This window comes from Pezoporus occidentalis, unplaced genomic scaffold (genome assembly GCF_034315485.1).
Source record: "Pezoporus occidentalis ecotype Australia unplaced genomic scaffold, CSIRO_AGI_Poc_V1 ctg31, whole genome shotgun sequence".
NCBI lineage: Eukaryota > Metazoa > Chordata > Aves > Psittaciformes > Psittacidae > Pezoporus > Pezoporus occidentalis.
Genome location: NW_026915052.1, coordinates 3776944 through 3792648, shown reverse-complemented (window position 1 = coordinate 3792648; position 15705 = coordinate 3776944). Strand labels below are relative to the sequence as shown.

Below are 15705 nucleotides of genomic sequence, written 5' to 3'. Positions count from 1 at the left end.
ACAAAAGGAGCACGAGCAGCAGGTTGAGAGAGGTGATTCTCCCCCTCTACTTGCTCTCATTAGACCCCATCTGGAGTACTATATTCAGCTCTGGAGCCCCAGAAATAAGGACATGGACCTATTGCAGCAAGTCCAGACAAGGACCACCAGGATGATCAGAGGATCTTGGAGCACCCCTCCTGTGCAGAGAGGCTGAGAGAGTCGGGCTTGTTCAGTGTGGAGAAGAGAAGGCTCAGCGGAAAGCTTCTAGCAGCCTTTCAGTAACAGAGGAGGGATACAGTAAATCTGGACAGACACTTTTACAAGTGCATGTAGCAACAGGACAAGGAGGAATGGCTTTAATCTGTAAAAGGGTAGATTTAGATTAGTTATTAGAAAGAAATTCTAATTGAGACACTGGAACAGATTCCCGAGAAGTTATGACTGCCCTCTCCCTACAAGTGTTCAAGGCCAGGCTGGATGGGACTTTGAGCAACCTGGTCTAGTGGAAGGTGTCCCTGCCCATGGCAGAGAAGTTGGAACCTGATGATTTTAAAGGTCCCTTCCAACCCAAACCATGGTATGATTCTATGAAAAATAGAGTAATTCAGAAGCATTTCAGGCTGATTTCTGATTTAAAAACACACCATCTTTATCTGCCAGAAGTATAGGATGAAAAAAGAAAACCCAACTTTTGAGATGATGCAAACAAAAGAAAAGAAATTGAGAAGTTATCCCACGTTGTGGCAGTGCAGGCAAGACAAATGCAGTCTAAGAACCAGTGTACTAATTCTAACTAAAGAGTCTGCCTCCAATGATGGGGATTTCCTACCCCATGGGTCATGGGATTCTATGAAGATAGGAACCATACATACTCTGGTAAAATTATTTTTGTTTCCATTTGCATACCGTTTTCCTCAGTACGCTTCCTTTATCTCCATTTTCAGTTCAAGTCACTGAGACCTGATTTAGTCATTATTACATTAGAGAAAATTTTAGGCTAGAAATGAACTTAAGCTCTGCATGACAAAACTCAAATGAGAATTCAATAGGAGCCTTTCTTACAAATGTACAGTCTCACTCAGCTTTTCATTCTCATTACCAAAGTAGGAGGTAACATTTTATCAGGCCACAACAAGAAAAATCTGTATTTCTATGGTAACTGAAATTTTTAAAATCTAGGAAAAAAACTAAAAACAGCAGCCAATTGCTAATTTTCTAATTGCAGAGCTTTCTACACCCTTAAAGCAGCATGGAAGCAAAACTGTCCTTTTTCTTCGTACTGAAACATATTGATTGATTGATTGATTGATGGCCTGGCTTTGCGAACGAAGATTTGGGAAAGGCTTTACCCATGCTTACTACAAACACAATGAGGACTAAAAGGGCAATGTGGGATAGGCAAATCCGGTTGGAAAAAAGGCTGCTTGGTCATTCAGGATGTTTCTGAACATGACTGTCATCATAAGCCAATGATAACATGAAAACACATAATACTGCTTGGAAATGTTCTGATTTACAAATGTGGATTTGTTAAGAACTCTTAAGGGCAGGTGTACAGCGGTACCAACTTTAATACAATCAGTGACATCTCAACATAAAACTACATTTTAACCAACCTCTTTGGCTCTCTGGATAAGCCATTTCTATTACCTCTTAAAGCAACTCAAAATTCCATCACCTGGGATTTTGGAGAGCAGTTACTTTATTTACACACATTCTGTTCTCTACTTCAGAGTAATATGCCATTCTTGTTTCCAACGTGTATGACTAAATTAGGCTTTGCTGTGAACTAAAAATCTGATAGACTAAAGCTGTCTCAGCTTCTAAGTATCTTGAAAGGTACCACTAGTTCAAAGATTTCATAAATGTTAAACCCATCAACATCTTACAAAAGAGAAACCTCTTAAACTAAACCAGAATGCTATGTTCCTCACAACCTAAGAAGGATTTCAAGACTCTGACAAGTTTAACTACATTGCTCCTATAAAAAGAAATTGCCAAAGAACCTATGAGCATGTTGCTTAGATATGGAAATCCAGTTTGTGTAACAAGACATATTTAGTACTCAGTGATTTTGTCTGTTAAGATACTACACTTTCTTTAATGTCACTCTTTTGCCTCACATCGGTTCCCAGCCTAAAGAAAACCCTGGGAGAACAGCATTCACAACCTAACTAAACGCAGTTTCACCTCTGTATCAGAGTAAGAATAAACACAGTATAAGCTTGATTTTCACATCTCATACCTTATGCTAGGTAAATGCACAATAATTAAAGTACCAGCCCTTGCAAGTATACACTCAAATAACTGAAAGCCAGATCTAAATCAGAACTTGGTGTGATTCTACCTACACTTTTTTGTAACAACATCTCTGAGCAAAGAATGCTTTTTTATTGTTGTGAAACTTCACCTAACAAACAATACACAAGAACACAAATGAAAATTAAATTCTCATCACTCTTACTATACTGAAAATCCAAGACTGTCAAACTATGGAAACTATACAAACAGAATTTCTTTCAAAGTGTTAAAATTACAGCAGGAGAGGTTCAGCATAACTCGGTTCAATGTGAAATAACACAAACACAGTCAAGTTACAATTCTATATGTAAAGTAGGTATGACTTTCTCAACCTCTGCCTTATACTTCTAACTCACAATATGCTACTTGTCTGACAACCTACTTATATGCCAAGAACAGCAGTAACTCTGCCTAGGCCTGTCAGGTATCATTGCTGGTTATGCCACAACACAATTTGTTTTTACACTATTTCCTCCTTTCGTCTCATAACAGACCACCCAAAAAGGATTATACAGAAAGATACTATTTTTCCAGGCAATTGTTACACTTATGCTTGTCCTGCACAATATTTAATTGTCATCATGGTAGTTGCATTTATTATATCTATTTAAGCAAAATAAAAAAAACACAGCAAAAATTACTTTAATATCAATATAATGCAGTGGATCTGATTTATTTTTTTAAAATGCAATATCTGAACAGAAGAGAACAAAAAAAAGAAAGTGCTTCCCACTCAATACAGCAACTCTTTTCACAGAAAAATGCATGTTTTGAGTGTCAGCCTACTTTTTTGGCTTACTAACTGTGGCTGAGAGGCCAAGGCTCTATGGGCAGCTACACAGAAGCACAGGAAGAGTTACTATTCCACATTAATATACGGAATTTTGGTCTATATACACACGAAAATACCGCACCTGCAACATTATCATTGGGACTTGGCTTTTACAGTATTTACAAGTTGTCTCCCGGTATTTACAGGTCTTCTCTACATGGTCTGGCAAATCTTTTCTCAGTATTTTTTCTTTGCAATCAGCACGAGGACACAAGAGCTCTTCAAACTGACAATCAGTTTTCAAATGCATCTGAAAAAATTAAAATATTAGTCAAGCCAACTAAGTTTTGTGTATGTCTTCTATCCTGTGAAGACATCCCACATTAAATAACTTCAGAAACAATGAAAGCGAAGTTATTCTGTGCGCTATATTGTGCAAGAACAAATACTAACAAACCTACTCAGGAATGCATTTCTGGTTTTACACTCCCTTTGCTTAGACAGCAGATTTCACTGTATTACAGATGTACACAAACTACTCTTATACCAAAAGCATTTTAACACAGTCCAAAATTCCACACAAGATATTTGAACAAAAGGTAAACATTCTTCTTCAAGGTGTATTATTGCACATAAACATAGATGCTGTTTTCAGTTGTTTAAGTACCTGAGCTTGCTCATTTAATGCAAGTACCTACACATCTCATTGCAAACTGCTGTGGAATCATACCTTGCAACAGTTAAATTACTGGATTTCTGCTATAGTAAGCCTTCATGAAATAAAGCTACAGGTTATTTTGTGGAAGTCTGGAGAAGTCAAAGGTTTAACTCCACACATAAACTGCCACTTATGTGACAGGATTAAGACTAGTAAATAAAACCACATAAAAAAGGAATTAAAATTTCTCACATTTGTGAAGCACACATTTTTTCCCAATTTTAGTTCTCCCTCCAGTTCTGACTTGCTTCAGACATTTACACTGTCATGCTTTAACGCTGCACAAGCACATGATTTCTTTTTTTTACTACAACTCCTTACAGCTGATAAAAAGTTAAGTTTCAAAATAGTTTAACTATTCTGACATTTATAAATTCTGACACTTATAAACAACTAGTATGAGCAACTCATGAAAAGGACTGTGGTTTTAATTTGCAAGATTTCTTCTCATTCTTTAACTGACAACGCAGTTATGACTATGTTAGATTACTCACCAGTAACTGACCCAAAGATAGCTGTTCCTTACAGCCCTTGTTTTCATTTCTGCAATATATTTGAAGGGCAAGTAGTTCTCTCCTGCAACAATTATCTTTAAACACCTGAAAAATTAAAAATCACTTCATTTTAGACATTTAAAACCACTCAAGAATATGCAACTTGAAATAAAGTAGAAGCCATACGATTTGGCCTACAGCAGCATCATTTAATTCTAGCTTTATGTGCCAGAAATAAAATCCTACTTTCAATTTTTCTTGAACATGAACATCACAGATTCCTCCATCATGAAGCAGCCCAGTGAAAGAGAATATTTGGACAATTACTGTTTTACTACAAATACAATAAAGGGAAAGGTAGAAAAAAGGACTAATGTTTTTGCTATTTGCTTGCCAAGAAAAGGCCTGCATAAACTGGAACTCTACATTGTTTGGGAAGCTGGTGTATTAGGCACAATACTGTAAGACAAAGAAGAGCCAAAGCATAACGGTGCAGGGAGAAAAGACTTTATGGAAGGCAGTCCTACAGTGACTAGACTGGTTACTTGGAACTCAAACTTGCATTTCGGTGGTAATGTAGCTCAATTAGTTCACATAATGAAAAGCACTTTTCAAGGTCTTGAGCCTCCTCCAGTCTATTATGTCACATAGGCTTCACCTATTTCCCAATTTTACTGTCTATAAGGATTTTTTGGGTAGGGGTTTCTTTCGTTTGTTTGGTTTTTGTTTGTTTTAGGGTTGTTTTGTTGTTGTTTTGGTTTGGGTTGTTTTGGTTTTTTTTTACGTAATAGAACTGCAAGAAGTTGGAAATAACTTGGAGTTCCGATTTTTCACTTTTTACGGATAATAGCCCATAAAAGATAGAGACATCACAACTACACTCTCAAGTCCCGCTGCTAAGGGCAGGAATTAGCAGATAAAGACTGAAGAGCATTACTACTATTTTGAAGTCCAAAACAAAGGGATAGAAACTTCCAGTTATTTTGCAATCGCTTTCATGACCATTAAGAAACACCAAAGAACCAAGCCCAGCCTCTAACAAACGGAGTTACGTGATACTGCATACACTGCAGGGTTGCTGTAATTACAGAACAGTTCTGCAGGCTAACTTTCAACAGCAACAAAGAATTATGGTGACCAGATCTGTCTACAGTGACTATGAATCTATCCCCAGTATCAATGACAAAGGAAACTCTGCAACCATCTGCAAACATCTGACACAGGTCATTGATTTGTTTACTTTCCAGATGCACATGTGAAGTTTAATGAATCGACAAGTCCCATTTGAATAATCAGTTGCCAGTACTGTAGTATTTTTTGCAAATTCACAGGGTTACCAGGCACAGTTTTGCTGACTGAAGTTAAGGTAAGGGGACAATTTTAAACTTTTTTTCCAAGACCATCTGAAAGCTCTTCAGCATTCTCTGGGAAGAGAGGGGTTTCCAGTTTTCTGAAAATAACTTGCATAATTAGTTAACAGATTTTTAATGTTGGTTTAGAGAGATCTGAAGTTTCATAACAAATGTATGTATTTAGGTATACTAGGAGCCAGAAAGAGTTAAAAGGACAAAAATGTGGACATGATTAGTGGTCTGAGCTCCTGGAGACCTGTCCTGGTTTCACCTGTAACAGTTATTTTTAATCCTGGTGCAGTAGCTGGTAGCTGGTGCAGTGCTGTGTTTTTGCTTTAGGATGAGAACAATTCTGATAGCACACCAATGTTTCAGCTGTTGCTTACCCTGATAGAGGGCTTTTCAGTCTCTCATGCTCTGACAGTGAAGAGGGGCACAAGAAGCCAAGAAGGAGCCAAGACAGGACACCTGACCCAAACTAGCCAAAGGGGTATTACATACCACAGCACATCATGCCCAGTATATAAACTGAGGGTGAGTTACCTGGAAGGACAGATCACTGCTCAGGTCAGGCTGCGTATCTGTCAGTTGGTGGTGAGCAATTGTATTGTGCATGACTTGTGCGTACTGGTTTGGTTTGTTGGGTTTTGGTTTTTTTTTCCCCTTTTAGTTTTATATTCGCTCCCCTTGTTATTTTCCTTATCATCAGTATTAGTAGTAGTTTTATAGTATACTTTAGTTATTGGATTGTTCTTACCTCAACCCATAGGGTTTACATTCTTTTGATTCACCTCCTCATCCCACCCAGAAGGGCGGAGGGAAGAAAGAAGGGTGAGCGAGTGGCTGCGTGGTGCTGAGTTACCAGCTGATCTTAAACCATAACAAGACCCCATGCCAAAACTGAATTATGCTGAGTACTGTTCATAAAACTATTCTGAGTTAAAAAAAGCAGAGATTAATGTACCTACTAATCTTCTATCAAAAACTGTTACTATTACAAGTATTTACTTAGGCAGGAAAGACTACCAACACACAGAATTTACTACACATTTCAGAAAAATCTAATGTAAAAACTGCATAAACCATGTACTATGTCAAAAATAATTTTCTCAGCCCTTAACCTTTCAAAGGCTAAGGCTTTCAAAGGCAACACAAGTTTTGCTGTGAAAAACACTGAAGAGGGTATCAGCAAGGTAACTTATCCATATAAGCATCTGATTCTATTACAGCTACTGTAATTCTATACTGTTGTTCCAGTGTGGTTCACAAAACAACACACTGTAAAAACAAATAAGTTTAACAGTAGACAGTGGAGCCGAGGAGTAAGGTTTGCCTAGATCTGTCACATCTCTTCCTCTACAGGAGATGCAATATTTCTTACCATCCTCCCAGCTGATGGGGAAACAACTGCAATGTGTTCCTGCAACTCCCAGCTATGAAAACAAGTTGTGACACCTGGCTGGACCATTAGGATTGAAGCTGACATGTTTTCTACCATGTGATTAACAGTAAAAGTGAGCTGTCTTCCTACATAAAATACATGGTTTATGTTTTATAACATAATTGTCTTGTTCAGATAGCTTATCAGGCTTACAAAATAATTGCCACAAAGCAGTAGCACATCTTATGCATACCACACAATTCAGTACACTTGAATAAGAAACAATTTTAACAATACCTTATCTTTTACTATGCTTTCTTGACACGCTGTACATTTTGGACTAGAAGAACTAGAGAGAAAAGAAAACAGAAAAGCTATTGTCACTCATCTGAATTGCTGTAGTACAAAAATTTCTCTTTATGAGGCACTTACGATTATTAAATATATTTTATAACCATTAATAGTAGATATAGTTCAGTATAAGGAGATAATATGATGTTATTTAAAAAATTAAACACTGAGTTTTCAGTGGGCAGTATCTGACATTCTTCAGGAAATAAGACTACCACAATGTCTCCAGCCAACTGTGCAGCAGTTTTCTTCAAGGCTGCACAATTAATTCCCTATTTTACAGTCTGTGCCCCACCTGCAATTTTAAACACTTCTCAATCTATCTGTGCAAACAGGCAAAATATTGTCTTTTCAATTATCTAGTCCTTTTTCAAACAACATCTCATTAAACTTTACTCTCTCTGACAATCAATTATACATTTCTTTTCAGGGTAAAAAAGAAAAAAAAAAAGTATTTATATCCATATCCTTAGAGTCTGTTCTGGTTTTAGCAACTGTTACAGATCCTTGATCCCTCTTTTATCTGAACTATCGCACCACAGCTGTCTTGGTAATCTAATTACTAAACTTGTGATCTCTTAGAGAGCATGTAGGTTGAAAACAGAGCAGTCTATGAATAGAAAGTGGAGTATAGGAAACCTGGGCTCCTACAGCTGTTTCTGTCTCTGACCTGCTAGGTGTCATAGTGTAAAACTCTCAATTCCTTTTTAGCTGCTTTTCTCCACGTAAAATGGGAGCAGCCACACTGATCTCCCCTGTAAAGCACCAAGATGTATGGATGAAAAGCACTAGGTAAAAGCCAGGTAAGTTCTTTCAAAAGTGACTCACTGACAGGCTACACCAGTTGAGGCTGCTAGCAGCAGTGCAAATCAGTGTCAAAGGCTGAACAAGTTTGATTATGTTATATAATCTGTGCGGTTATTTCAAATCATCTCAGTGGTTTCTGCTCCTTGCACTGACCATTCCATGTCTTGTCAGATTTCTGAGCATATGAACTACCTTGCAGCATCCATATTTTGCAATATTTTTATTTTTAAAAAAAGGGGGGGAGGGGATAACTAATCTACTTGAGGGCATAGAGTGTTTAGTAGAATGTCACTCTTTCCTGCCTCTTACTGAATTTAGTCAAGCATACCTTTTGCTTTTTTAAACTACTGCTGCATACTGAGCAGACATCTTTACCGAGTTATCTACACTAACTCCCAATTCTTTATCCTCAAATAATCCTGTAACAGAAGCTGCTAGCATATAATCAGTGAGTATGTGTGCAGCAATGTATCAACACTGAATGAAAAATTTTGTGCCAAATACAGAAGCAACGTAAACTTACTTTGCTTCCACTTTTATGGCACACTTTTAATTTCTAAAAAAAAGGAGCTGCAAATTTTCATAAAGGATTTGTCTGCAACAAGCACTTAAATACCATGAAATAACTGGTCTCACCAATGCATTCTTTTCAATACCACACAGGTTGGAAAGTCAGGAAGGTAAAATTACACATACTTCAGCTGCACTATAATAAGCACATGCACACATCTCACAGCAAGGAAGAAAAATTGCCCAGATTGCAGCAATGCCAGAATTGTTACTGCTCAGATTGTTAAGGATCTGCTCTGTCCATCCACACATACCCGGGCATGGCAGGTGTTTGCTTTTCTGCAGTCACTGTTATTAACCACATAAGAGTCTTTCAAAAACATATATTCAGAAACAAATAACTGCATTTCTTAAATTTAAATTATACCTCACCTGAAAGGATGTATTGAAAGCAAACTTGGTAAGGTTTTTTTGTTGTTGTTTTGACATGCTGTAGCACAAAACCTACAGGAGTAGATTAGTGAGCTCTAGACCCTTGTAATTGCCCAGTATAGAGGTTACTCTTTATCATGAGACAGAGTAACATAATATCCTTCAATCTCTTTTGCCATGCTGCATGTAGTCTTGACTTACATCTACCTGAAAATACAGTATTCCTAAGTTAAATATAAACTAATACCTAGAGTCAGGATGGTTATGAAAAGTAAACAGGAGATCACCAAGACCTTCTGAAGTCAAATCCTCTCTGCTAGCAGTGCAGAGTGCAACGTCCAGTGAGCTCAATCTCTTCTATACCTCTGCTTTCCAAGTAGCAGATGGAAGTACTGTTTATTTACCCCAGCTTGCAGAATGGTCTTCAAACATTAGACCAAGTTTTGAAATCACACTGCCAAATGCTATCAGCAGCAATGCATCAAAGTTGAGATGCAAAGAAATACGCTTTAATTGATGCACAGATACTTCTTAAAAACTAGAAACTCCTTGAATGACTGCACTTTTTTTTCTTACCTAGACCAGGAAAGACTGCATCCCTCTGTGTTCACCATACATCTCTAACACCCAATCACCCACTTTACACTCTGGCCCAAACATTCCAGGAATAGAGAAGCAAGCCTTCCAGACCCCGCTGGACTCCACAAAATATACAAGCCCCAGCACACAGAACTAGAAGGGTTTTGGGGAAAGGAAGCTCAGTTACACTTATCCAAGGGTCCCACCACTCAACTGTAAGGCTGGGTCCACAGGTAGGTTATGCACTCCAAGGAGCCTCTGCAGGCTCACTTCCTCACACAGACACAATTTACTAAGTATATTCTACACCAAACAAGCCATGTCAGCAGTCAGGTGAAATTGCTACTCAGTCTAGGCTCCACAGGCAATGAAATTATTACACAATACATTACTACATGTTATTAATCCACTCTAACAACCATTGCAACAACACTGATGGAAGGCTTAGTTGTCTCATCCTGACCCAGAGCAGAACGGCAATGTTCACACCAGCATATGGATAACAAAAAAAATCAAGCAGAAAAAAAACAAGCAGAAGGCTGCTTCAAGCCAGGGCATTAGCTTAATGTATTCCTAAGACAATGCCGTTCACACTATTTTCAGCAGTTCACAAGATTTAAAGGTATCAACATGTTCGATCGCAACAAAAAACATACCTTAGCAAAGCATTCATGCAGGTCTCACAAAATCTGTGCCCACATTCAGTCTGCTTAGGATTGCATAAGATGAGGTGACATTTTTCACATTTATACTTATCTTCCACAGCATTTACAAATTTCTCTTTGTAGCCACCTTGCTCTGGAACATAAATCGATGCTGAAGGACTGCGGTCAGGATTGGCTCTTTGTTGTACCATTTCTACAGATAAAGGCGGTTCTGTCTTCTTACTGGTGTCCATGCTCTAAGGTAGTTGCTGCGAAGCAAAAATGAGAAAACTTCTGAGAAATTAAGAGTTCTTTTTCCATTCAAATAAACCAAATACAGCATCTCTGAGAGACTACATAAAAACAGAAAGCACCAAGAAAAGACATTATGTGAACATAATGCATTCATAACTGCCTAAGTATATTAAGTATAGCAAGTCTATAAAATATTCTACATTTTTCAAAGCCTCTACAAGGTCAAGGATTAAAACCCATTTCTGAAAGCAAAGTGTTAGTTAAGTATGGGCATCACTCAGAAAAAATAAGAATGCAGCTTGCATTCTTCCTTATCTTTCTCTCCAAAACATATCCTTAATATTGAAGTTGTATCATTAGAGGAAGCAGCAAGGAGTGTGGTGGAGAAGCTGCACTGGTAAAGGACCACACATTACGAAATTTAGATGGTACTGTAAAAACAAACAAACAAACAACTAACAAACACAACCACCAGTGTCTTATATAGGGTATCTGGAGTCTACACAGCTCCACTGTTACCTTTTCCTGTCTATTCCACGCAACAGAAAAGGGTAAGACATGCTGCTTTAAGTCTACTTTAGAACAACACAACAGGTTTTTACCTATTAAACACTTTCCAACTTTCTCATTATACATCCCCACCTGAAGACAAGAGGTGATACAAGACTAGCTGGCAGAGCAGAAAAGCCTACATAACATGGCTACTTGACAAATTCACCAGGACTAAGAACAACTGACAGGCAGCTGAGAAAATAACGCAGTTGAAGACTGAATTACAGTACCTATTAACTTGGACTACAATTCTTCTAGGTCAGCATGCAAAGCATGAGCAGAGCAGCAGAGGACTAATACCTCAGGCTAAATTTTAAAACATGTTTTCAATAATTTCCTTGCTTATCTTGTATCCAAACAAGTGTAAATGGTAATAAAAAACCTCAGCACATGCAAGAGAAAGCACAGTTGGAGGATACAACACTTACTACTGGATATTTACAAGAGAAAGGCATACTTCAATTCTCCCTCCGTTAACTGACACTTGAAATATAAAGCTATTCCTACAGTTGCCTCAAGTGTTACTGTTAAAATTCAGTTTTAAGAAGATGAATGAAGAAACGAGGCCCAGTTCACTTATAAAAGTATGTCCACCAATGCCACAAGGGAAGTCAAATGCCTCACATACCAAATTCTCAAACCTTCTCGTACGCAGTTCCTGTGATCTCGTCTTCCCTTGCTAAGCCCAAAACAAGTACTTGTAATTAAAAGTATTTTCTTGTAGACCATTTTTGCATCTATACTTCTGGTATAGAGTTCTCCATGGAGACTAAACAGAGAAGGGAATTTTTTTCATTTCTGCTGCCAACTACTATTTCTAGAAACAAAAAGACAAAATCATTGAGACTTATCTCTGATTCCATTTTATGTCTTTATCAACACCAGCTGAGCAAGGGTAGAGGTGTTCAGCGAAGGATCCCCACTTCATTGCCCCCTTACCCCAGGGGAAAATGTCTATCACTGTCAATCACAAAGGCCACAGAAGCCATCCTCGTATCTTGCTACACAGATTTGATGACTTTTTTTAAAAAAAGAGGAAAAAAAAAGCCCCACAGAAAAGAAAACCAAGCATCCCAACCACTGCACCCCCCAAAATCCCAAAACAGTTTCTACAATAACTGAAAGGGAAATAAAAATTCTGGCCTATAATTTGAATTAATGTCTGCCTGTTCCTTGTCTACTCTTCAAACACTGCAGGGTCTAATGCCTTGGCTGGAGGGGAGGAGAGGGGAAATGGGGGAAGAAACAAAACAAGCCCAAAACAAACAAACAAACAAAAAAACACAAACAAAAAACCAAAACAAAAAAAAACAAGACAAAAACAACAAAAAAAGCCACACACACACACACACAAGAAAAAAAAAAGAAAATCTGCTGAACCAACCAAAAGCAACCAAAAGTCCAGGGAAGTAAGTAAAGCCTCAACTTAGAGCTTCAGCAGCAAGCATACAAAAACCCAAACCCAAACAAACCAACAAAAACCAGGTAATGATGACACTGAAGAGGCAATTCAAGAGAATGCAATCAGCACACAAGAAGTGAGATGTGATGCTGAGAATTAGAGTCTGAGAGACAGGAGGTTAAGAGAAGTGCCCTGGGTGAGAAAGGAAAGCAGCTGATGAAAGCAGACTAGCTTTAGAGACTACCTAAGGCATGACTGCCACTGCTGAACACCTGTGGCCAGATAAGGGGAAACCCAGTCAGGAGCTTAGGCACAACCACTGCAGTTGTAAGAGAAAAGGGTATTAGCAAGACAGGAAAAAAGTGCAACTCCATAAACATCCAGACTGGTGAAACTTATTTACCTATGGATCTGTTTCTTGTGGGTAACTATGGGAAAAGTTTCACTTACAGCTTGCTGTTTAGAAATCTGTTTTTTCAGTTCTCCAATTTATAATTTGTATATAGATACTAATGGCTCTTTTCCCTCTTCAACTGTGATTTTGTTTCATATTCAATACCTCTACCATTCTGTCAACTCTTGAAGTCAAAAGCCAGCTTCACTCATGCTGACTAGTAAGAACAACACAGGGACATGATTTTCCTTACAGTGCCAGAATAAAACAAGGCATGGCCTGATTCTAACCCACAGAAGAAATTAAGAAAAAGAGACACTAAAAGAGATGCTGACAGAACTGGCAGGTCAACAGAGCACAAAGTTCCTCAACTTGGAAGCCAAAAGCACAATTTCTTTATGGAAACTGAGTAATTAGTCACAAGGAGGCAGGCAGTGCTGAGAAAGAATATCCAAGATTTAACTAAGGAAGAGTACCAAATGCCAAATGAGCAGCAGGTGAGAGTTTCAGAGAGATAGGAAACTGCTCAGGGACTGGACTGTCAGCTGTCAAGAGAGATTTCATAACAAAATAAAACACACAGGGCTCCATAGGACACCACTTTGGGAATTAATGTGTTGGATATCTTGTCACAGGAAACAACCAGAAAGCTATGATAAATGGTAAACAAACATTTCCACTGCCACCCATTTGCAAACAGCTTTCTATTATGGTTTTCATCCCACTGCAGGGTGTCATCTGCAATGTCTTCTTTTCCTTTTCAGGAACCTTTAACAGCAGGACTCAGATTATACTCCCACAACCATGTTTCAAACTGCCAACAAGAAGCAGTTCTGAAGTCACACCTCAGTAAGACGCTATGCACTTACTGCAGTGAAGATAACACACTTCCAGAAAGCAGGAAGAGGAGCCTGGCTAGAACATTCAAGATAGACTGGTTCTGGTGGGGCCCTCCAATTCCTAAAGGCACAGCAAGCTGCCATCAAGTCAAAGACTGATTCTTGTTCAGCAACCTAAATCTTTACTCCTAATTCACCACTCTCTGTTTCTTAAGCTCAAGTTTCTTATCCCTGAGGAAAATAATCACAATAAAATGACTTTTAGACGTTTTTTAAAACTGTTAAATCTTGGACAGTCACCTTTGAGGACATACAAGCACATAAAAAGCATCAGTCACCAATGTCAGTTCTGTCCACTGTTGATTACATTCTTTCAGGCACCTTTCCTGCAGCCAGCATATGCTGATATTCATGCTTCTGCAGAGTAAAAGATACTCTTCTGGTCATCAGACTGGTGACAATACCTTCCCCAGTCTGTCAAGTCTCATCAAGCTCCATTTTTATCAGTACTCTTTTCCAGCACCAGAGGAACTCATGTATCTGAGGCTAGACTTCATAATATTTCAACCTGTACATGTTGTAGTAATTTTTTGGTTACTTAACTCATACTAACATTAGTACAGAGGGTTAGAAACTGGAGGCAAAAGTGAATTTACTTAAACAGGTGTTCCAAGAATTAGAAAGCATGTGAGTTCCCAAACAAAAAAGCATCTTGCTCTGTCCTCATTTAAGCAAGGATGCTGTTCTCACCACAGGAGGCAAATATCACTTTCTTTTGTTATTATTTGCTCTTTGGGAATAAAACCAATTTGCAACATAGAAATACAATAAAGCTGCTATAAAAAACAAACAAACAAACAAACCCCCAAATAAATGTGCATCTTAAAAGGGAAAAAAAAAACAAAACAAACAAACAAAAAAATTAACTCTTACATAATCTAAAGCGCCCCCCAAAATTGGTAGAAATAAGGACCACAGGATTTGGAATGTAGTAAGCTCTGCATGAAGACAGTTTCAATATACTGACAATACAAAAAAAATAAGCTTCTGTCAAGCTTTAAAATTCAAAAAGATCAAGAAGTTATTTAAGTAAATGCTTTTGTAACATTACCAGAGGATAACAGAAGACTCAATTAATTTGGTTATTACTTAGAAAATCTTTATTGATCAAATTACAATTTGCACTAAGAGCAGAAGTTACTCAAACAGAACAGCACTGCATGCATAATATCTAAATTAAGCTCTCAATAAGAAACCTGAAGTTGGACAGGGACCTAAAGACTGCAGCAGCAAAGAGACCAACAACATTCAAAAAAGTTGGTATTTTTTTATCTTAAAAGCTTAAAACCAAACTTCAGCATCTTATCCTAATCAGATCATTTTGCTTATTGGTAGCAAGTAGTATGTTATATTAGTCTAGTTTTTAATGAGATACAGCTTGTGATTGTGCCATCTCTCCTCCCAGCCTCCCAAACACATATGGGAACCAACTAGACAGACAGGTTTCATGAAAACGAGCAGCTATGTGAGGAACAGAAACTTAGTGTAGCACTCCAGTGAGTAAAAGGCTGTTAAAGTGCAACCTCAATCATCACCACTCCTGCGTGGTCTATCAGTTGGCCAGTCAATACACAATTACATTTAAACCAGCCAAGACCACCTGATCCCTCTCACCCAGGCAAACTTCATGGTCTTAGTCTCCTCCAGTATTACAATGACAGAGAGTGGGCTGGAGGTATTTTTTCTTTCTTTTTTTTTATTAAGTACAGGGGAGTATGGGTACAAAAAGGAATGTAGAGCACAGATTAGTCTGAAAACAAACTTCATCAGTTTCACTCTTCACAGAATTCTCCTCTGTGTTTTACAGGATACCCTCAGAGAACCAGGTGACCAGGTACCTGGGCTGGCATTTCCAGCTTTTCAGTCTTCCCAGCCAACGT

The 15705-nt window shown here is 38.1% G+C and overlaps 1 protein-coding gene across 10 annotated transcripts in view; it reads right to left on the bottom strand.

Moving 5' to 3' along the window:
* TRAF3 (TNF receptor associated factor 3) overlaps window positions 1-15705 on the bottom strand; it is a 70950-nt gene that overhangs the window by 23698 nt on the left and 31547 nt on the right. For all 10 annotated transcript variants that reach the window (XM_062627986.1, XM_062627983.1, XM_062627987.1 and 7 more), the window contains 4 exons: window positions 10336-10592; window positions 7298-7349; window positions 4268-4372; window positions 3198-3365 (listed from right to left, as the gene is read on the bottom strand). In XM_062627986.1, the coding sequence (XP_062483970.1) occupies window positions 3198-3365; window positions 4268-4372; window positions 7298-7349; window positions 10336-10577 (567 nt within the window). In that variant the 5' untranslated portion in view covers window positions 10578-10592. The remainder of the gene's footprint in view (window positions 1-3197; window positions 3366-4267; window positions 4373-7297; window positions 7350-10335; window positions 10593-15705) is intronic.